General features: G+C 49.0%; 4 protein-coding genes across 4 annotated transcripts in view; 3 read left to right on the top strand and 1 right to left on the bottom strand.

The window, feature by feature from the left end:
* Positions 1 to 3,297, top strand: part of TERG_11884 (uncharacterized protein) — a gene marked incomplete at its 5' end in the record, with an annotated part of 4,691 nt that extends 1,394 nt beyond the window's left edge. Inside the window, one exon of the mRNA XM_047750927.1 lies at positions 153 to 3,297. Within this exon, the coding sequence (XP_047605724.1) occupies positions 153 to 493 (341 nt within the window). The 3' untranslated portion in view covers positions 494 to 3,297. The remainder of the gene's footprint in view (positions 1 to 152) is intronic.
* A 330-nt stretch (positions 3,298 to 3,627) lies between these two features.
* On the top strand, positions 3,628 to 4,548 carry TERG_11885 (uncharacterized protein). Its single transcript, XM_047750928.1, has one exon. The coding sequence runs from the start codon at positions 3,942 to 3,944 to the stop codon at positions 4,314 to 4,316; it is 375 nt and encodes a 124-aa protein (XP_047605725.1). The 5' UTR covers positions 3,628 to 3,941; the 3' UTR covers positions 4,317 to 4,548.
* A 747-nt stretch (positions 4,549 to 5,295) lies between these two features.
* TERG_02711 (uncharacterized protein) lies at positions 5,296 to 17,970 on the top strand (the record flags this gene model as incomplete). Its single annotated transcript, XM_003237954.2, has 3 exons — positions 5,296 to 15,044; positions 15,102 to 16,707; positions 16,775 to 17,970. The coding sequence occupies exons 1-3, from the start codon at positions 7,836 to 7,838 to the stop codon at positions 17,968 to 17,970; spliced, it is 10,011 nt and encodes a 3,336-aa protein (XP_003238002.1). The 5' UTR covers positions 5,296 to 7,835.
* A 341-nt stretch (positions 17,971 to 18,311) lies between these two features.
* On the bottom strand, positions 18,312 to 20,416 carry TERG_02712 (uncharacterized protein; the record flags this gene model as incomplete). Its single annotated transcript, XM_003237955.2, has 4 exons — positions 18,312 to 19,192; positions 19,271 to 19,366; positions 19,427 to 20,032; positions 20,104 to 20,416. 4 exons carry the CDS (start codon positions 20,414 to 20,416, stop codon positions 18,312 to 18,314), a joined length of 1,896 nt encoding a protein of 631 aa, XP_003238003.2.
* Between the last annotated feature and the right edge of the window lie 622 nt (positions 20,417 to 21,038).

Genomic DNA, 21,038 nt, shown 5'->3' on the forward strand with positions numbered 1-21,038 from the left:
CTCCCCTATCACCGTGATATCGCCTGGCGGTTTCCTTGCAGTCTCGTACTTGAAAAGCCGCGAAACGACAGAGGATATTGATATTATTATTGATCCTCAATGGACTGGAGACAAGGATATAATACTAGCACTCCGAGAACTGTTCTCATCAGTTGGAAAGAAACTTGGCTTGGATCGCAAATGGGTAAATGATGATGTCTCCTTGTTTCTTACCCAGAAAGCTCGCGAACAGATCTTCGATGCTGCCGGCAACCAAAATATTGTACTCTATGAGGGACCAAATCTTAGAGTGCTAGGTGCGCCCTTGGAATGGGGTCTTGAGTCGAAACTACGGCGGATAAATAGCAAGCCTGACCATCCTAAGGTGCCTACGGATATACAGGATATCCTTATTATCCTGAAACTACTGATAGAACGCAATAACGGGCCATTAAATAGGCAGCAGGTGCGCGAGAAAAACACAAATCACATTAACGAGTTGATAAGGCACTAACCTGTCAGAGAGTGTAGCGCTGAAGATTGCAAGGAAGGCGAGTCCACTATATACTCCAAGCCAGTACCCAATACGTTCGTTGGGCCTAGTATCGTTGGCATTTGTCCACCATTGTAACCAAAGGGCTAGATATATTAGCAAGGTCGTGGGGTAGCAATATGGCTTCCAAGACTTACAGGGGAAAGTGACGCCGACAACGAAGGCACAACACGCCAGTAGGTAAAGTGAGATAGTCCACCACCCGGCGTTCTTTGCATAGTAGGCATATACCTTCATGTCCCCGGTCATACGACTACTTTCAAGTTCAGGATCTTCTAGTATCTCAAGTTCATGCAGCACGTCGTCTGAAAGTTGTTGTTCTGGTCGAGATGTGGTAGTTGTTTGGCTTTGGTTCGCAAGTTGTTTGATATCATCATCTGCTGATAAGCTTTCTAGGTTACCTTGCCGAGCAATTTCCCCATTTTCATTGAGGAAAATGATGTTGTCTGCAAAACTAAGGTGGTTCGCTTTTCGCCAGTATTAGCAAAGCGCTAGGTAACTATAGTATGAACACAAGGCTTACCAGAATTTGTAGCAAGAATAACAGTGGACTTTAGCTTCTTCAACAAACCGTCGGGCCCGAAAATTGTATCTAACATGTGCCGCTCGGTCGCCCGATCAAGCCCCGTCAAGACGTCGTCGAGAATCATAGTAGAGTTCCTGGAGTAAAGTGCACGAGCAAAGGACTAGATAGAACAGGGTCAACATTTAGTACGTAGTTTGCTTCTAACGGAAGGCCTATCTACCACTTACCACGCGCATTTTTTGACCGCCACTGAGCCTCGAGCCTTGGGTGCCAATGTGTGTTTGATCTCCGTTTGGTAGTTCCTCAAGATCTGTTCGAAGGGCACAGGCAGAAACAACAGTATCATACCACTTTTTATCCCACTCACTCATACCAACAATGTTACTTTGGACAGTCCCCCACGTAACCCAGGGGGATTGCGGGCAATATGCAGCCAGAGAGAAGCCAGTTCTTATTAAGCCGGATACGGACGGCATTTCACCAAGTAAAAGTTTTAGAAGAGTAGATTTTCCAGAGCCAACGGAGCCAAAAACCATGGTGATTTCACCACGAGGAATCTGGAAGTTAAGATTCTTTAGAGTTGGCGAGTCACCTCCTATTGTGTAACCTACCGACGCTCCCTCGACAACGGCTACAAATGCATCAGTGTCTGAGTCAGGGTCCTGTATCTCCTTCAGAATGATAGTATCTTTCAGGGTATCAGCAGGAGTAGAAAGCCCGGAAACTGAAGAGTCCCTCCTATCATGCAGTGGTATCCTGTAATCCACTCTCTCCTGTGAGTTGAGGTAATCTTGGATACGGCCGAAGCAATTGAGAACAGTTTGAAGGTTCTCGAAGCCATTGATAATAGTGGTCATTGGATGATTGAGTAGTTCAAAAAGGCTGAGCGAAGCAAAAGCGACTCCTTCAGTCAATGTTCCTGTATTATTTTTCTTTGCCAGCAAGATGAATGCGGTGAAGCCCCAGACCGGAGCCAGTTCAGAAGAAGCAAATGCTGGGAGGTTTCAACATTAGCCGTCTTTTCATTCCTTGTTAGGAGTATTACTTGGCTTCGCTCACCCGCAACAAATACTAGTATGCTATACACACCATGGCGAAGAGAGGCACGAATCTCGTCCAACCGCAGATTTGTAATACGGGAAGACACGATGTCGGCTAGGCCAGTCATTTTAATTGCCTTTGTTGAGCCCAATGACTTTGCAGTGGCAGCAAGACGAATTTCTATTGCTTCCAGCCACGGGATTTGGGCATCAGCTGCTGCCTTTGCAACAGGGACCCCTATAATCAAGCAGGCTATATAAAGTGGTTAGACTTGTCTCAAGGCGCCCGGAATTAGACGTTGTCATACCGATAATCCATCCAACAGGAGCAACGATGGCAATTCCAAGGAGCCTGTGCAACTGCCAGAGAGCAATAGCAATCTCGATGAAACCAGCATAAACCTCGTGAACAAGAGTCATGCTATAGCCAATACGGTCAATATCTGCACTCATCAAAGTGATTGCTTCTGCGTTGTCCTCATTTGTGGAGCCGACGCGCAAAGTCTTGCCAAATATAAAGGTGACTAGACTACCGCGGTACAGAGTGAGCAAACGGTACGTTTTATGCTCATAAACCGCGTATGCTACCTTCATTCATGTGTAAGTACTTATGGTGATTGATACGCAGATATTAGTGGGATTACTCACTGAAAGTCCAATATAAACAACTGCATAGCCCCCGATAAGTGAGTAGGCGATATTACTTGTCTGAGCATGAGGGGCTTGGGCAGTAAAGTCGAGGACCCGTTGGACAAGAAAGGGCTGTGAGTAACTAAAACCGGTATACGCCAATCGAGGCAAGATGCCGGCCATGATATACCATTTATAATGAGTGAAAAACACCCAAAATAGGGAGTATCTCTTAGTTTTATCCGCTACGAGTACTAAGTCAGCACCACCCGAAATCAAGATAGATGGAAACCAGAAAAGTTAAAGGAGTCAACAACGTACCATTTTCCCATTTTTCAAGAAGGGCAGTTGGCTCAGATGCAGCCAGCAGCTCTTTGTCGATAGGGGTTATCGTATTGACAGTTAGTAACGTCCGGAAACCGTTGATGAACAGGCGGTTTAGCCATAGGAAGAGCGATCGGTTGATAACGCCGCTTGTTGCTTCGGGAGAAGCATCTTTCCACTTTGCCAGCAGGAGGTGGCGCTTCTCGGTAGCCTCCAGAATAAAGGCCAGAGATTTGACAATAAAAGCAGCCAGGGATATCAGCGCCACGGTATGGCTGTCTTGGATGAAGAAAAGGCTGCGAGTCCTCGCCAGGTCCAAGAGGGTCGAGATGCCCAGGTAAACGTTCAGCAGCGTTGACGGCCGCACGCAGCGTACATGCTCGAGATACGAGACGGCTGCCAGGATGCAGTACCCGGCTATCGTCAGGCTAGCGCAGGCCAGCGTCAGTCTCGTCTTGGGCGCTTGATGCTGCGCATACAGGCCGAGCGTCGCCGTCTGGAGAGCGACGAGGACGGCGTAGGTGGCCTGTCACGTGACGTTAACAAAGTTTCACTGGCTAACTTTAGGCTGACGTCGCGGCATCAAACTAGTTAACGAACTAGCGACTTCTTCGACCTGAAACGCCGACAGAAGGGCAGAAGGGAGGGAGGGAAGAAGGAGACGGAGAGGGAGAAGATGACGACGGCGGTGACGAAGAAGATGAGGGAAATATGATACGTACCAGCTTCAGTGCGGCGAGCCATGATCTTCGTGCTTTGGCTGGCTCGCGGCGAAGGGCGAGGAGTCGGACAATTGCCCACGCAACTAGACAGACAGTCAACGGGTCAGCACCGAGATGGAGAGCATAGCGAATAGCTAGTTCTGGAAGCACATTATTACATACCTGCAATGCCCAGGGGAGGTAAGGTCAGAATGCTTTCTTCGAAGAGGAGAGTGAAGTCGAATCCTCCGAGACATGAGCCAGCCACTGAGGGTCCGAACACGTCCTCGACCTCAATCGAGCATGCCATTGCAAGGAGTAAAGCAGAGCAGCTAGTCACAGAGCCGGACTCCCAAACGAAAAATCACAAAGGAAAAAGAGGATGTAGTCCTTCTAAATGCACCAGACTTCAGGGGACGATAAAGAAGGGGGCCATTTGGCACTTGTCTCGTTTTCGAAGAGTCGCACAGAGTGCGAGGGATATCAACCGTCTGTTTCCATCAGCTCTAATTGAGCCAATGTTACGGAGTACTATAGTTGGTTACCTGGACCAGGGATGGTGACTTGAAAGGGGTCTAGATAGGGTGCAGTCGGTCCCGGTAAAGGATGCTTCCCTTTTGGATGTGGAGGCTATCAGTCTCACTGGTTTATACTTGCAAGTTATCGCGCCGGCTGTTAGGATGCAAGCTTTGCCATTTGCAGCCGTACAGACGGACGAAGCATCCTGAACTCGTTAGTTTACTTGCTTGTTATTTTAGTTAACAGGGCTACTATTGACAGGGATACTCCGTCCTGGCGTTTTTTCATTTGTTTTTCCTCGTTCCATCGATGCGCACTCACGGCTGGGAGCCATGGGCTCGTTAGCTCGAGCCATTTACCCCATGGCGATCATTTCTAACTCGTTTAACTAGATTATATGAGTTAGTGGCAACAACTCGAGCCTCTGATAGCTTCTTTGTCTCCCGCAGCCAAGTCGCGGCAACCGAGCACCGTACATATACATCCGTGGTGGGGCGTAGTCGAAGCCTCCCAGACAATGGCCCGATATAAGAGGCGTCTGAAGAATCAACGGCTGGAACAGTGGCTACAAGGGCGCCTAACTATGCTCCGGAGAGCCTTGGCTCTGGACAAAAGGCGACAGTTCGCCAGCTAGTTCAACTTAGCTAACGAAGCAGCCTTATCGTTAACTATATTCCTGAGTTTTGGCTTGCATCTGGGTTCTCGCGCAGCTGGCTGCTCCTTTGCGAGACGAGCACAGCACAGGCTCGCTAGTGACCGGATCATCTTGCTCCTATAAGCGAGAATGCGCTGAACATGAAGGAGCTGCATCTTTATGACCCTGTCTAGGAACTAGTAACGCAGTGATCCCCACAACAGACGGGGGATAAACTAACTAGTATGCAGTAGTTAGTTTATTTTATATACTACGGAAAGATTGTGAGTGCTTCCAGACTTTGTATTATTATATATTGACTAGGGGGGTTTCCAGCAACTGAACCACGTAACTTCGGGGTGGGGAGGGGGGGGGGGGAAGATCTTGATACATACATACTTACAGGTGATGAAGAAACAGGCGATTCTGAGATACCCGACGGCAGTTGGAAAAGATGGTTAATATCTTCTAGCTACCATACTCCGTACTCCGTATCTATATTATAAGATTTCGGGCCGCTGTCGCATCTTTCGCCTAGCGGTAATTAAGACGGCACCACCCACCATTAACTATAGAGCAATTTGCTGGCTATAGAACCGGGTAGACGATATACCTCGTGGTTATTTTCCTGGATGCTTTTGTTACCCGTACTGGCCAAGTGGTCAACCGGTTCGATCCCTCGCTTGTTCCAATAACCATCTGCATGCAGTCCAGATAGGAATCGGAGAGAGCAAGCACCATCTCGCGGATCGTTGGTGAGATGCACTGTATAGAGAATGTAGATACGACCCCAGTCCTGGACTCCTGGTGCCACGGTGTCATGGTGGAATGAGGCCTTGCAAGTGCCGTGCTGACAGGGAACAAGGCTGTCTGCAGCAGCCAGAGGAGAATGCACTTATCTTCCATCCTTGCGCTCAGCCCCTGACAACCGAAAATAGCGTCATTGCTTGTTCACCCCCTGGTTTCGGCTGCGTTGCTTGACTTTGTTTTAGCGTTTTCCAGCACATGCACCGGTAGTTAACTTACTACACCAGCAAATCAGTCGAAGATCCATGGGTTGGCTGGCCAGGGAAACAGATGGCTAAATAGACCATGGCCGGTAAGTTGTCTGGGTGCATAGCAACGTTGCGCGCATGTCCAAAGGGGTTTAGCTGAACCCTGCTTCTCCGAAAGATGTGTTACAGCCGGTTTCTCGAAGCTGCAAGTTGAAAAGCAAGCCGCAGGACCGTATCGTCGTGGGAAAGATATTATGCCTGGTCCCCGTGGACCCCCCTGGAAACTTGGGGTGAAGATGATGCACCACATCGAGCTTTTCCCGTCATTCAATAACAGAACGAGCTCGCCTGCATCCTGTGAGACCTACTTGCTGCATCTACGGCTGAAGACAAGTGACGTGATTCGCTTTCAGAAGGATTTGTGTGTGGAGGGGCTTTCCATTCAATCTGGCATCTTGCACATCACTGATGGGGAGTGTGACAGATGTCTTCACGATGCGGTCAGAAACATATTCCCTAGCTCGTTCAGCCCGCACCAGCCTCTGTAAACGGCTGGTATCAAGTTGTTGTACAAAGCGATCTTCGCGCTGATACTTGGCTCCTCACATGGCCTCAGCCGCCACATGTGCCCCCCCAATATAGATTGTGCATACAGGGAGTACGGGAGCGTAACAGTTGTCATATTATTATTGTCCCGTTGGTCGATATCCGTCTTCCTTGCTTGCTGATCTAGAACTCGCACCAGCTGGAAGGATTAGGTAGCACAACCAATGCCTTTTCGCTTCATATCGAAACTTTTATTTCGTTTGCTCTTTCGTCTAATCCCGGTCTTGTCTTTTGTCACCCTGCTTCGGCTTGTTATTTACTTTATGATTTTCCCCCTCCTCAATCCTTTCCATGGCGTAGGGTACTCCGTAATTTGGCATCAAATACATAACCCCGGAGGATGCGAGGTACATCTTGCCGCTTAATGAAACTTCCAAAGCATGGCTAGAATTTGTACTAAAAACCAACGTGCCGCCTTGCTCCTATCCCAGGGCCACCATACACCCAGGTGCCCCAGGTGATGTTTAGCTCACGGGATCTGCATGGCCGGGGCTAGTAGGATTTGCTAAGGAAGCGTTTTGGGCGGAAGCACCGATCTCCCGGAGAGATATCCCCAGGTAACTTGTACCCTCCTCCACAACGCAAAAACATCACTAGATCCACTCCTGCGGCAGAGAATATCGGACACGGCGGGCACACTTACCCGTATATTACCGCATCCAATGTGTGAATAGGGATATCAGTGGGGATTATTCAAGGCATGTAATTAGTATTTCTAGCAGTTATATCCTTGTTTCTTCAAAATGGTTTGTAAGGCAGCGGGATAATTGGGCGGAAGGGTTTTGGATGTGATGCAGTGATGCATACCTATAGTCTCTTGGTTATTCAACCCTCTTCCTTCTGCCCCTCCTGTCCCCTGCTCAAGCCGATACTTATATTAGTAAATAAAGAGAAGCGGAATAGGAATGACAAAATAATAAAAATAAAACACAAACTTTGAGAAAGCATCCCAGCGAATGCTAAGGGGGTATCGGATGGCTGGGTTAACCGAGATTTGGGAGGTGATTAGGTAGTGCTGGAATTAAACTCGAATGGCGCTGAGTATATCCACTCTTGCGAGCTATACTCAGTGAAACTACCTATGATAGGGTAAGTCAGGTTCAGTGGGAAGGATGGGAAGTCTTTGTCGTTAAATGACAGCCGGGATCGTAATTTCTATAGTGGGTGGGTAGATTGACATAAAAAGGGGAATGTTAACGCCAACCTTCCCTTCCGACTGATGACCATAACCACAGACTTCGTTCATCATTTATCATTTGATCAGCTGTCCATACCTTCTTTACCTTATCGGTACTCTGTAATTGTTGACCAATTCCGGGTATATAATCATGAGATATCAAATTCATGAAGGAAGTGGATTTATGGACGGTGACACCAACAATCAACACTGGGGCGAGAAGTATGCCTTCGACAGCACCCGCTCTCTGGATCGAGCTGTACCAGAGCCTGTCGAGGCCTGCATCCACAGCTTAATCAAGCGGGTTGCCTGGGAGAAGCCAGGAGCTCCAGCAATTTGTTCCTGGGACGGGCATCTGACCTACCTCCAGCTAGATCAGCTGTCAATTGGCCTGGCATGTCAACTGGTAAATTCGGGGTTGACTCCGGGTTCGAGAGTGATTCTTTGCTTTGACGAGACATGCCTAGCACCCCTCTCTATGCTGGCTGTAATGAAGGCCGGGGGCATCTCCATAGCCCTTGATATCAGACAAAATCGGGATCACCTCCGAGAGATCGCAGATCAAATCTCCCCACACACCATTCTCTCGTCTTCGGAAAGTGAACAGCTAGCACGATCCTTGCCGAAAGGCAATGTTATGATTGTGGACCATAACCTGTTGTCGAGTATAAATGATCCCTTGGAACCGTCCGGTAAGCTGCCGGTCGTGAACCCATCGGAAGCTGCAGCAGAAACATATAGTGTCGACAGCGTAACAGGGCTTGCGCGCCGAGATAATATCATCACGCATCGGGATCTAAGCAGCGCCGCCACATATCAGCACGGAGCGCTCGGACTCACTAGTAACGCGACGATATCCAATTCTGGGCGATCTTTCCCGGGTTCAGCATGGCGCGAATTGTTCATTTTGACATGCGGCGGCAGCCTATACATAGCTCCAACGGCTGAACTCCTGGGCAACAGGTGCGGGCTTATATCTGCATTGCAGTCTGGCATCGCGGTTCTTAATTCGGAAACTCTCTCGAGGCTTGATAACTGTGAGCTTCTGCGATTGGTGCAGCTAAAATACATCGCAGTTTCAGCCGCTCCACAGGGCTTGAAAGAGTTAGAGGGATACATGGCAAGAAACGATGAGTCCACTATTTCGGCCAGCCAAAGGAGGTCTTGCGATATGCTAGCTCCCAACATGGGAAAAAATGAAGTTGGACAGTTGGCTGGGAAATCCAACAACCAGGAAGTCACAGTATCAGAGCCGCAAATTTCTAGTCGGGACTGGCAGATGCCTAGCACAGTTGATATCCACAATCTTGAGGGTGATAATCCAGAAAAAATGTACCCCATCGATATTTACCAAAAGGAATCACCAGCCCACAGCCGCGAATTGTGGTCTAGTGACTCGTCTAATGAATCTCCTATCGCTTCTGAGGGTTCGTTTTCTTCATACGAGGATGTCATAAGGCCGGTGAAAGCGACTGGCAATGAGCCAAGCAGCCCTGATGCCCTACCATTTTCCTTATTGGGCTCGTCAATCAACAAGGAAGAGGCGCGGGCTTACGCTTCTAGGCTTTGCAACGTCAAGGAATCACAAGTTATCGATATCCTCCCATGTACTCCGCTGCAAGAAGGTCTCCTAGCATTAACAGCAAAAAGTGAAGGAAGTTATGTGGCTACGAACGTTTTCCAAATTGGAGATGGTATCAACGTGAACAATCTGCGCCACGCCTGGGAACAGGTTGTTTCAATGAATCCAATTTTACGAACACGTATCGTCAGTCTCCCTCATCATGGTATCGTGCAAGTGGTGCTGGACGAGGGTGCGATATGGACTTCAAGAGGAACCCCCTATGATATGGCGAGTTTCAATTCTGGTCCCGAAGAAAACACAATGGGATTGGGTAAACCCCTGACAAGATTTACAATCTTTGAAGGCACTGCCGACAATCCTGGCCATTTGATATGGGAAATACATCATGCTCTCTATGATGGTTGGTCAATACCCCTTCTGTTGTCCCAGGTAGAAAATGCCTATTTCAACGAATTCTGTCAGCCCTTGGAGCCGATGGCCCCATTTATCAAATACATACAAGATCGTGACATCGGAGCTGCAAAAGCATTTTGGAACGATCAGTTTGCCAACATTAAAGGTTCGCATTTCCCTCCGGTAAAGCCAGGATATGAGCCGAAGCAAGACAGTCAAATTGTACGAATGATTTCGGAACTTCCCTGGGGTAGAAGTGACTTTACTCCGGGTACAATCGTCAGAGCTGCTTGGTCTGTTGTGGCAGCGAATGGCGCTGATTCCAGTGAGGCGCTGTTTGGCGTGGTTGTGACAGGACGTCAGGCTCCGGTTCCTAATATTGAATTGATGGCAGGTCCTACAATTGCTACCTTGCCTATTCGTGTTAACGTGAATTGGAACGAAGACCGTAAAAGGCTTCTAGATGCCATTCAACGCCAGAGTATCGAAATGATACCATTTGAGCAGACTGGCTTGCAGCACATTTCCAAATTGAGTCAAGGCACGGCCACCGCCTGCCAGTTCCAGACCTTGTTGGTGGTCCAACCTAGCAGTGAGATGACTGAGACGACAGACAGACCATTCCTTTCCGAAGTAGTCGATTCCCATGGTGGACGTCAATGGCAGGACTTCAGCACATACTCCCTCGTGATTGAATGCCAACTAGAGTCAGAAAGTCTCAAGGTTAGTGCTAGTTTTGACTCGGGCGTGATTGGAACGCAAAAGATGGAACTGGTAATGAGCGGGTTCGAATTTTCCATTCGACAGCTATCCAGCGGCAGCACGGAGCAGGTGTTACTCTCGAGCTTAGTCCGCGACTACTCAGGTCTAAACGACATTTGGGCATGGAACAGGGAGGTGCCCGAGGCGACAGAGGCATGTATCCACGACTTGATTTCACGGCAGGTTCAGGAAAACCCACAGGCCCAAGCCATCTGCTCGTGGGACGGTAATATGACTTACCAGGAACTAGACAGTATATCCACTGATCTTGCCTATCAGCTGGTTAAAAGAGGTATCGCAGGGACTGTTGTGCCTCTGCTTTTTGAGAAGTCGAAGTTTATGCCAGTCGCTGCGCTCGCAGTTATGAAGGCCGGGGGAGGCTGTTTGCCCATGGATATCAAGCAGCCATACGAGCGTCTTGCAGCCATAGCAGCACAGGCTGATTCGTCTATCATTATCTCATCCGTTGCTAATGAACCTGTCGCGGTCAAACTCGCTGGCGGGAAAGCCGAGAACCTGTCGAGGTTGAAACGGGAGGTCGTCGTCGTCGGACCGGATCAAATTTTAGCCTTTTCAGCCGCAACGCCTGGGCCAACTTCTACTTCTGCCGCATCTCCTTCCTTGCCCAAGGTCGATCCATCAGACATTCTCTACGTTGTCTTCACTTCTGGCAGCACTGGCACGCCAAAGGGTGTAATAAACACCCACCGCGGGCTGTGCAGTGCCATTACCTACCAGCAGAAAGCCTTGGGCTTTTCACGGACTTCTAGGGTGTTCGACTTTGCTTCGTATGCCTTCGATGCAGCCTGGTGTAACTTGCTGCATGCTCTTACTGTTGGTGGGACACTTTGTATCCCATCCCAGGATGAGCGGGAGAATGACCTGGCGGGCTGTATGGAGAAGTACGATGTGACAACAGTCGATTTCACTCCCTCTGTAGCCCGGTTTTTAGGCCCGGCGGTACTTTCACGCCTATCCACCCTTATCTTAGGAGGTGAAGCTGTCCTTCCGAGCGATGCGCATCTGGCAGGTGACGGTACAACAATTATCAATGTCTATGGCCCTGCGGAATGTACTCCTACAGCAACCTTATCCAACATTACCAAGGCCGCCACCATTGACATAGGTCGTGGGGCTGGCGCTTGTACGTGGATCGTTGACCCTGACGACCCGTCTTCCTTAGTACCGGTTGGCGCTGTTGGCGAACTATGGCTTGAAGGACCCTTGGTGGGTGGAGGCTATCTCAATGACCCGGAGAAAACAGCTTCGGCTTTCGTTCACAACCCACCCTGGCTACAGCGCGGCCTCCCAGCTCAACACGGACAGCCAGGCTGTACGGGCCGCACGGGTCGGCTTTATCGTACGGGTGATCTTGTGCAGTATCGGGAAGATGGATCACTTGTCTTTGTCGGCCGCAAAGATAATCAGGTGAAAATTCGCGGCCAACGAGTTGAGCTCGGGGAGGTTGAACAACATGTTCTCGACGGCCTCTCCCTTAACTTCCAGGTTCACAATGTCAATATTACCAAAGCCCAGGTTACAGCTGAGACAATCCATCCGAAAGGCTCCAATGGTGCTATACTTGTGGCATTTGTGACCCTCGTGTACGACGCTGATACAGAAATTTCCGAAGATCTTCACACATCTGCTGTCAAGAAGGCTACCAGTGGCCTGTCTGACCGATTGGCGGAGCGGTTACCAGTGTACATGGTACCAACTTCATATATCCCAATCTTGGATTTACCAATGACAGCCACGGGTAAAACGGACAGAAAGAAGCTTCGCTCAACAGGTGAATACCTATGGCTAAAGTACCGTAGCGATACCGACAGCGATGAATCAACTGACTCACTTAATAGCGTTGAGAGCATCCTCCAGAAGGTCTGGATGTCTGTTCTCAACCTTTCAGCGAGGGAAACTTCTGTTAACAAGCCTTTTACGCGGCTGGGTGGCGACTCAATCACAGCAATGCAAGTAGTGTCTCAATGTCGACTCCATAATATTACTGTCACTGTTAGCCAAATCCTCCAGGCCTCTACTATCCGGCGTCTAGCTTCCATTTGCCAAGTTAGAGGAGGCGGTGATGCTGCTGCAGAGGACGACGACCAATCAGACAATGAGCAAGGAGATAAACTCTTTGAACTCGGGCCAATTCAGCAGATGTTTTTTGACTCTTACCCATATGGGCTAAATCATTATAACCAGACCTTCGTCCTCGAGTTAGGAAAGCCGGTTTTACCTAAAGCTTTTGAAGGAGCTATTCAGGCACTTGTCGGACGCCACGCATCACTTCGGGGGCGCTTCAAGAAAGACTCTGAGAATGGCCGTTGGATGCAGACAGTTTGCAGTGAGGATGATGCCCTTTCGTATGCCTATCAAGAACATTCTGTTCTCAGTCACAATGATGTCGCAAGAATTGGTCAGCAGCGGCAGTTGAGCTTGGACATTCAGAAAGGCCCACTCTTCGCTTGTGACCTGTTTCATATCCCCAATTACCCCCAAGTGGTTATTCTGTCAGCCCATCATTTGGTTGTTGACTTAGTATCGTGGCGTATAATTTGGGGAGATCTCGAAGATTTTATTGAACATGGGAGTCTTATTTCTCAGCCAACATCTTCCTTCAGGGCCTGGTGCAGGCGACAAGCTCAAGTTGGACGCAGTTTATCACCCCTCTCTGTCTTACCATATTCCATGCCGGAAACAGGCTGGGACTTTTGGGGCATGCCGTTGTCAGAGAATACGTTCAATGATCTCGTTGTTTATACTGAGACGTTCGATGAAGCACTCACTATTCAATTATTTGGGGACAGCAATGCGAGCCTTCAGACAGAACCCATTGACATTATTTTGGGGACTATCGCTCATGCTTTCCGGTATACCTTCTCGGAACGCCCGGTACCTGTTATATGGACTGAAGGCCACGGACGAAATCAATCGGATGATTTTCAGTTAGATGTTTCTGGTACGGTAGGCTGGTTCACTACAATACAACCACTACCTATCGATGTACCGCTTGCAAGTTCTGTTGTGGACGCTATAAGAATGGTCAAAGATAGAAGAAACGGCCTTCCGGGCAAAGGGCTTCCATATTTCGCATGTCGCTACTACAGCGAATCTGGAAGAGACGCCTTCAGCAATCACGATATTGTTGAGGTGATGTTCAACTTTACTGGGCGATATCAACAGCTAGAAACGGAAGAGGGCCTTTTCAAACGTCCCCAACACATGGGAGAAGCCGACAGTTTGATACAAGAGGTTCCCGAAAACGCACGCCGGTTTACTTTGATAGAGATTGATTCTCACGTGGAAGGAGATCGCCTTGTTGTGTCATTCACGGTGCATAAGAAAATGAAACATCAGGACCGCATCTCGTTATGGTTGACGAATTTTGCCAAAACATTATCATCTGCCACCACAATGCTACTTCACTCGAAGCGTGAATTCACATTGAGTGATCTTCCCTCCCTTTCTCTCTCTTACTCCGGTCTAGACACGTTCCTCAAACAGCAGCTTCCTGGTATGGGGATTTCCCCTCAAGATATAGCAGATGTCTATCCCTGCTCACCGCTACAAGAGGGTATATTATTAAGTGTTCAGAAGGAAGCAGCTTTCTACGATTCATTCTCTATCTGGCGGTGCATTTCACAGGATGGCGCAGCGATATCGCCTTCTAAGCTTGAGGCTGTGTGGAGGACAGTCGTCAGTCGCCACACTATCTTGCAATCTGTCTTTGCGTTGCATCCCGAAGGCAGTGGTTATATACAAATTGTCCTTCCTAAATCAATTGTTCGAGTGAGCCATATAACCACCAACGATGAAGACCCGGTTTCGATCCTGAACCGATTGGATAGGCCCACATACCGTGCCCATGAGCCGGAACATTCGTTCACTATATGTTCCTCTGCAGATGGCCAGGTTGCATGCAGGCTTGATGCGATTCATACACTTATTGATGGATGGAGTATCAGTGTTCTAGTTCAGGACATTATTGCTTTATTCACAGGCTCGACTCCTGCACCAGCCCCCCCATTCGGTAATATTATTCGCTATATAAGCAAAATACCAAAAGCACGGAGAATTGCTTCCTGGACAAAACTACTTGGTGGTGTAAAACCGACAGAATTCCCCACCAGCCCACGCCTACTCCAAATGGCCGAAGAACCCCATGGTGATATACCAATTCCAGCTGAAGCTATCCCTGGTGTGTTAGATGTTTGCAAGAAATTAGGCATCACCCGATCAGTTTTCCTCCAGGTAGCGTGGGCCATGCTCCTCTCCTATTTCACTGGCCAGTCCGACGTTTGTTTTGGCTACCTCTCTTCTTGTAGAGATTCACCTGTGGATGGTGTGGAAGTCATGGTTGGTCCCCTTGCCAATCTGCTTATTAGCCGAGTTGACCTCCAGTTCTCTGCAAAGGAGGTGCTTAAGCGAGTGTCTGAAGCCTCCATCCGCCACCTAGAAATCCAACATACATCCTTGGCAGATATACAACATCATGTTGGTTCTTCTACTGGGCCATTGTTCAACACTACATTATCGATCCGTGGAGGGGATAAGCTAAAGGGTGGCGATGATGCTACTCTATCGTTTGAGTCATGCACTGGAGAGGACCCAAATGAGGTATGTGCAGCCACTTCACCGTTCAGGGAATATATGAATGCTAATGTACGTGAATAGTACGACTTGAACCTAAGTGTTAATGTGGATGGAAATAATATGGAAGCTATTGTTTCTTTTAGGCCACCATACGTCAATGGTCGGACAGCTCGAGAAGCTTCAACTGTTCTTACAAAAGCAATAAATTACCTTGTAACACTCAATACAGAGGATACCGATGATACCTCACTCTCCAGTGACTTCTTCCAGAATGTTGCTGGAGTAGATGAGCGATCTACTCAAGGTTTCTGGAGTGCCCAGTTCTCCAATACCCAAGGCTCTCATTTCCCGATTACTGAGAGTGTCACCCGATGTGGAACCACCAATTTCCAGGAAATTTTGACGTTGAGACAGTTAGAATGGGTGAGTTGCAACGAATATTCCACTAGCACGCTTATAAAAGCGGCCTGGGCAATTATATCAGCCACAAATACTCGTTCAGACGAAGCCTTATTTGGGGAATATTCTACCAGTTCCTCTGGTGTATTACCGGTACGAATTCCGCTGGACTGGGGAATGCCTGTCCATCAGTTATTGCACAACGTGCAATGTCAAGCAGATGATATTGATATCTTCTCGAAAATCCCGCTTGGACGAATCAGGTCAATAAACGATAAGACTCATGTTGGCTGCCAGTTCAGGACAACCTTACAGTTCACCAATCGCCTTGACAATCTTGATGCAACATACGCTCCAGACTCCACAAGCTCTGATGATGAAGAGGAGCCAGCCTATCAATACCCATTGGTTGTCAAGTTCGCTATATACCCTAGTAGTTTGTCCATAAACGTTACATGCGATTCGGGTATATTGGGAGAAGTAGAGGTCATTCGAATTTTTCAACAATTTGAACATGTACTCCGTCAAATTATTGGTTCTGGCGTCCATTACCAGAAGCTCTCTGATGTGAGAGTCACCAGCCCTCAGGACATGAGAGACATATGGACATGGAACAGTGTCGTTCCAAGCCTTGTCAGTGGATGCGCTCATGAACTGATTATCCAGCAGGCCCATAAAACTCCACTTGCACCGGCTATCAATTCCTGGGATGGTGATCTAACCTATCAGGAATTGGACCACCTTTCAACGAACCTAGCCAAGGAACTAATAAGCAAGGGTGTCAAACGGGGAGCAATTGTGCCTCTATTCTTCGAGAAATCTATGTGGACCCCAGTTTCGGCCCTTGCAGTGATGAAAACTGGTGCTGCTTTGGTTCTTACTGATCCTTCATCTCAGCCCGAAACAAGGCTTCGAACAATAACCGAGCTTGTCAATGCAAAGATATGTCTATGTTCTACGGCCAATGAAGCATTGGGGCGTAGCCTCGGTATTGACCAAGTGCTTATTGTGGGTCCCGACCATTATCAATTTCTAAATCATGAAGAGAAGCAAAATTCGGAAGACATTGAGCTTCCAAGTGTCGACCCGGCTGATCTATTATATATTATGTTCACATCGGGAACTACCGGTACGCCGAAAGGAGTGATGCTGAACCACCAAAATATTTGCAGTGCAATTACCCACCAGCGCACGTGCTTGGGTTATACTCAAAGCTTGAGGGTTCTTGACTTCTCCTCATATGCATTTGACGTTGCTTGGTCCAACCTGCTAAATACACTCACAGTTGGTAAGCCGAACATCAGAAACAAATCACTACATATTCATATCTTGAATAGGTACTAATATGAATATAGGCGCATGTCTATGCATTCCTTCTGCCTCTGAACGACAAAATGATCTTTCTGGCTGTTTGGAAAAATACAGAGTCACTCTCGCTGATTTGACCCCTTCTATCGCACGACACTTAACTGGGCTTGAAAAATTGTCTACACTTGTGCTGGGAGGAGAGGTTGTCCTACCCTCTGACGCGGACGCGGCCCTGGTTGGTGATCGAACGACGGTTATAAACGCTTACGGACCTGCCGAGTGCACCACCACTTCGACAATATTGAACCTAACTAGAAACCCTCATGGTGGACTTGGCCAGGGAGTGGGACTTTGCACATGGGTGGTTGAGCCAGATGACCCTAACACCTTAGCACCACTTCACGCTCCAGGTGAACTCTGGTTGGAAGGCCCTTTAGTTGGTGAGGGCTACCTGAACGATCACATTAGGACTGCAGTCTCCTTCATAGAAGATCCGACGTGGTTGGTACAAGGCGTCCCTGGCAAGCATCCTGGACGTCATGGCAGAGTTTACCGCACCGGGGACCTTGTCAAATATCAAGAAGACGGGTCCATCGCCTATCTGGGACGCAAAGATACACAGGTTAAAATTCGTGGTCAGCGCGTGGAGCTAGGCGAGGTTGAACATTGGGTAGAGAGCATGATTCAGCTGCCTAAGGACGACTCTGCTACCGTCGAAGTTGTTGCGGAAGCAATCCAGCCCATAGGGGTAGGAAATCCCATCCTCGCTGCTTTCATTTCTGTTGGTGGCAGCACCGGCGAACCTCACGATACTCTAGTCAAAAGGGCAGTACATGGACTGAATGACCGCTTAGCTGCCAGTATTTCTTCTTACTTGATACCTAGCCTCTATATCCCGCTGCAGATGGTTCCAAGGATGGCTACTGGTAAGATAGATCGGCCACGGCTCCGCTCGATTGGAGCTGCGTTGTCAGCAGGGGACATTGCACAGATAAGTCGGCCTGAGACCGAGCGGTTTCCACCCCAGACGGATGCCGAGCGACTGATTCAGGCTCTCTGGGCGGATATACTCGAGATAAGCCCAGATACCATCAGTGCTGATGATAGCTTTTTCCGCATCGGCGGTGATTCTATAGGGGCCATGCGGCTGGTTGGAATGGCGCGTCAGAAAAATTTCAATATTACTGTTCGAGATATCTTCCATCATCCTGTTCTGCGAGATATGGCGGCGGTTCAGTCCTGACTTTCTAGCAGTTACGATGGCAACGTTTGTTAGCACGCGGGTTGAAATTGTGAATCATTATTCTGTGCCCGCTGCGTGGAGGACTACGCTTAATCAGATATTTCTAATATGTTGTGTTTACTTTATTCCAGTTATTACTCTGTATATAGTCGCTGGGTTTAATGTTGTTTGATCAATAACCATGACGTCTAGTAACTAGTTATGGTACAAAACCCCCACCACTCTCACCACTGTATACCCTGACGACCTTAATCCTCGACCTGTATCGTCGATAATTAGTTGTACCTTTTTTCCCCGATTCACTCACCAACTTGTATTTGGGCTATAGCCGTCCTTCATGGCTATACAATTCCAGCGTGTATTGTGCTTCCCACACTGCTTGCATTCACTATCCCCCGTACAAATAAATCTTCTATCAAAGAGAAAAGCATCCCGTCGCAGTTCTTGGCCGCCATTATATCCACGGTGACCGGTAGATACTCGGTGTGATTTGTCACAGCCGACCGGTATGCGACCTGGCCGATGGGAATGACCATGTCCGGGGTCCCACTCATCACCGAGATCCGGCTCGTGTTGAAGGCAGACGGCAGCGCTGGGCCGGGCCGGTACGTATCGCGATATTTGGGAACTGGAATCCTCGGCATGTATAGGAGCAATTTCTCTGAGCACGATGTGTTGCCCGAAGGGAGGATCGAGCGGTTGAACCAGTCCATGAACCGAGTCTTGTTTGCTTCGGCCTCCGCTATCGTCGCCTTGGAACTGTCGCCCAGGGCCCAGCGGTTGAGAGGAGCTGGGTTGACGTGTGGGAACCTCCCACCATGCGCGGCAGCGTGGTCAGCATAGAACACATCTCTCACCAGCCTTGCCTGCTCCTTTGCACTCAGTATCTCGTATGTGTTGTTGACCACAGCCGCGAGAGGGGAGCCGCGCGGGTAAGTTGCCGCCCAGGTAGCCGCGATGTCGAAGACTTCAACGTGCGCCGACAGGAAACGCGCCACCTTTTCGATAAACCCGAGCACCAAGACGTCGAGGTCAGACTTGGGCTTCGTTGGAAACCCCACGGCGAGGATGCGAGACGGATATGACTTGGTCATCTTGATCTTTGCGCCGTACAGCGCCTTCGCAGCCGCCGCCCACAGTCTCGGGTCGCGGGCGATCAGCCCTGCCGTGTCGAACTGGGGAGCAAGTGGCATCGCACCCTCCAGGGACACGAGACCGTGGCCTAGCAAAAGAAACTGTTAATATTTACTCTGTACAGGTTACGGCAGGATAGCTGGATCCGGAGACTCCCCAGGCTTACTTGGTCTGTTCCCAAACAGGCCCTGGAGCTGGCTTGGGCTTCTGATGCTGCCGCCAGTATCGGATCCAAGAGCAATGTCGAGCCAGGGATAGGCAGCTTGGGAGCGGAGCTCTACGTCAGCACCGCTACAATCTCGAGATATATGCCTGTACGTACCTTCACCTGCTGCACAACCGGCTGATGACGACCCTGGATCCTGATATCCATCGCCGCGCGGATTGAATGGCGCATGATAGTCCACCCAGTCTGCAGTGGCCGTCTCTCCGTTTGCAAATTGACTCGTTTTCATCTTCCCAACCACCACAGCTCCAGCGTCGACCAAATTTTGCACAGCAATCGCAGTACGATTTGCGGCAGGGTATAGCTGATACCACGCTCGATTTCCGTTGGACGTCTTCAGGCCTTTGACGTCGAATATGTCTTTAACCCCCAATCGAACACCCGCGAGAGGCTTTTGCGCAGTCTGGCGATAATACAGCCGCGAGGGGACCGCCACGGCAAGGGACTGACCGGGCACATTTGCTGGGAGCACCGAAAATGAGCCATCAGCGTTGATTGTCGTCGTTTCACAAAAGGCGCCCTGAACATCAGCATATAGCCGATACACCCGGTGGAGGCAACCTAGCGCAGAGACAACATAGGGGCCATCCGGAAGGGCAGTCGTTTCGTTGCGGTGGGAGCTGCTCGATAGTACGGTGTGGTTGCCAATGGCACGACTGTTGAAGCTCGATGAATCTGAGCCAATAATCTGTATGTGAAGTGCTACCGGGGTCGTCAGTGGAGGCAACCTCCTAACTTTCTTTTCTCGACTGCATGGTCAGAACAAATGTTACCTTCTGCGAATCCAACCTGGAACACATCATCCTCCAGGGAAAGTCTTTTTATCCTGGCCTGCAAGTCATGAAGGCCAAAGGCAGATGAGGCATTGATGCTGATTACGGAAATTGGGAGAAGCCCGGAATCGCCTGTTGCATTGCCTGGAATTCTTCCAACAACATCGGGTGGCACATAATAATGGGTATCGTCCAGTACCACGGTTGTACCAGCAGAGAAGAAAGTGAATGCATCAACCCCCTGGAGCAACAAAAGCAAAGATATCACCTTGAGTGCTCGTGAAATGATCCTGGCCGACATGACTACCTCCATGTCGGTAACTCTCGAGACCTCAGCTTTTTCATGACCTGCCCTGGGCTCTACATAGTGACGTGGGTTATATGGCGCCAGTTATCTGTCCTGTCACGGGCTCACATACTGCGTACTAGGTAATGGCCATATACCACCATGAACCTTGTGGGAAACTACATGTGGAGAGTTTCCCCAGTTCCTCATTTTATGATTTGTCGATTTTCTAACCAAGACTTTGTTTGGGGTGAGGACCCTATGGTCAACTAGCTCTACCGTTAGAAATAGCTATGTAATGAGACCTTGGTGGCGAGCATCACGCGGCCGTGAGGTATGCCGCAGCTGCAAAAAGCAGAACTTGATGCTAAAGATCTTTAAGAGATCGAGAAAGAAAAGTGGCAAAGATAACGAACGACAAAAACAAGAGGAAAAGCATGAGCTCTGCAACACCTTGGGAGCAGATGTACTAGATACCCACGGCGGCCCTCAAAGGTCCCCTAGTAGCAATGCCGGCAAAAAATGTGAATTCCCAGTTATTTCCCTTCATGGTCTCAGGTATAACACGGCTCCGAAGCTAAGATGATAAGGATAAGACAAGCAAACCACACCTTCGGATCGACAGTATTGCATAGTGATTGAGAATGGC

The sequence above is a fragment of the Trichophyton rubrum genome (assembly GCF_000151425.1).
Source record: "Trichophyton rubrum CBS 118892 genomic scaffold supercont2.2, whole genome shotgun sequence".
Lineage (NCBI taxonomy): Eukaryota > Fungi > Ascomycota > Eurotiomycetes > Onygenales > Arthrodermataceae > Trichophyton > Trichophyton rubrum.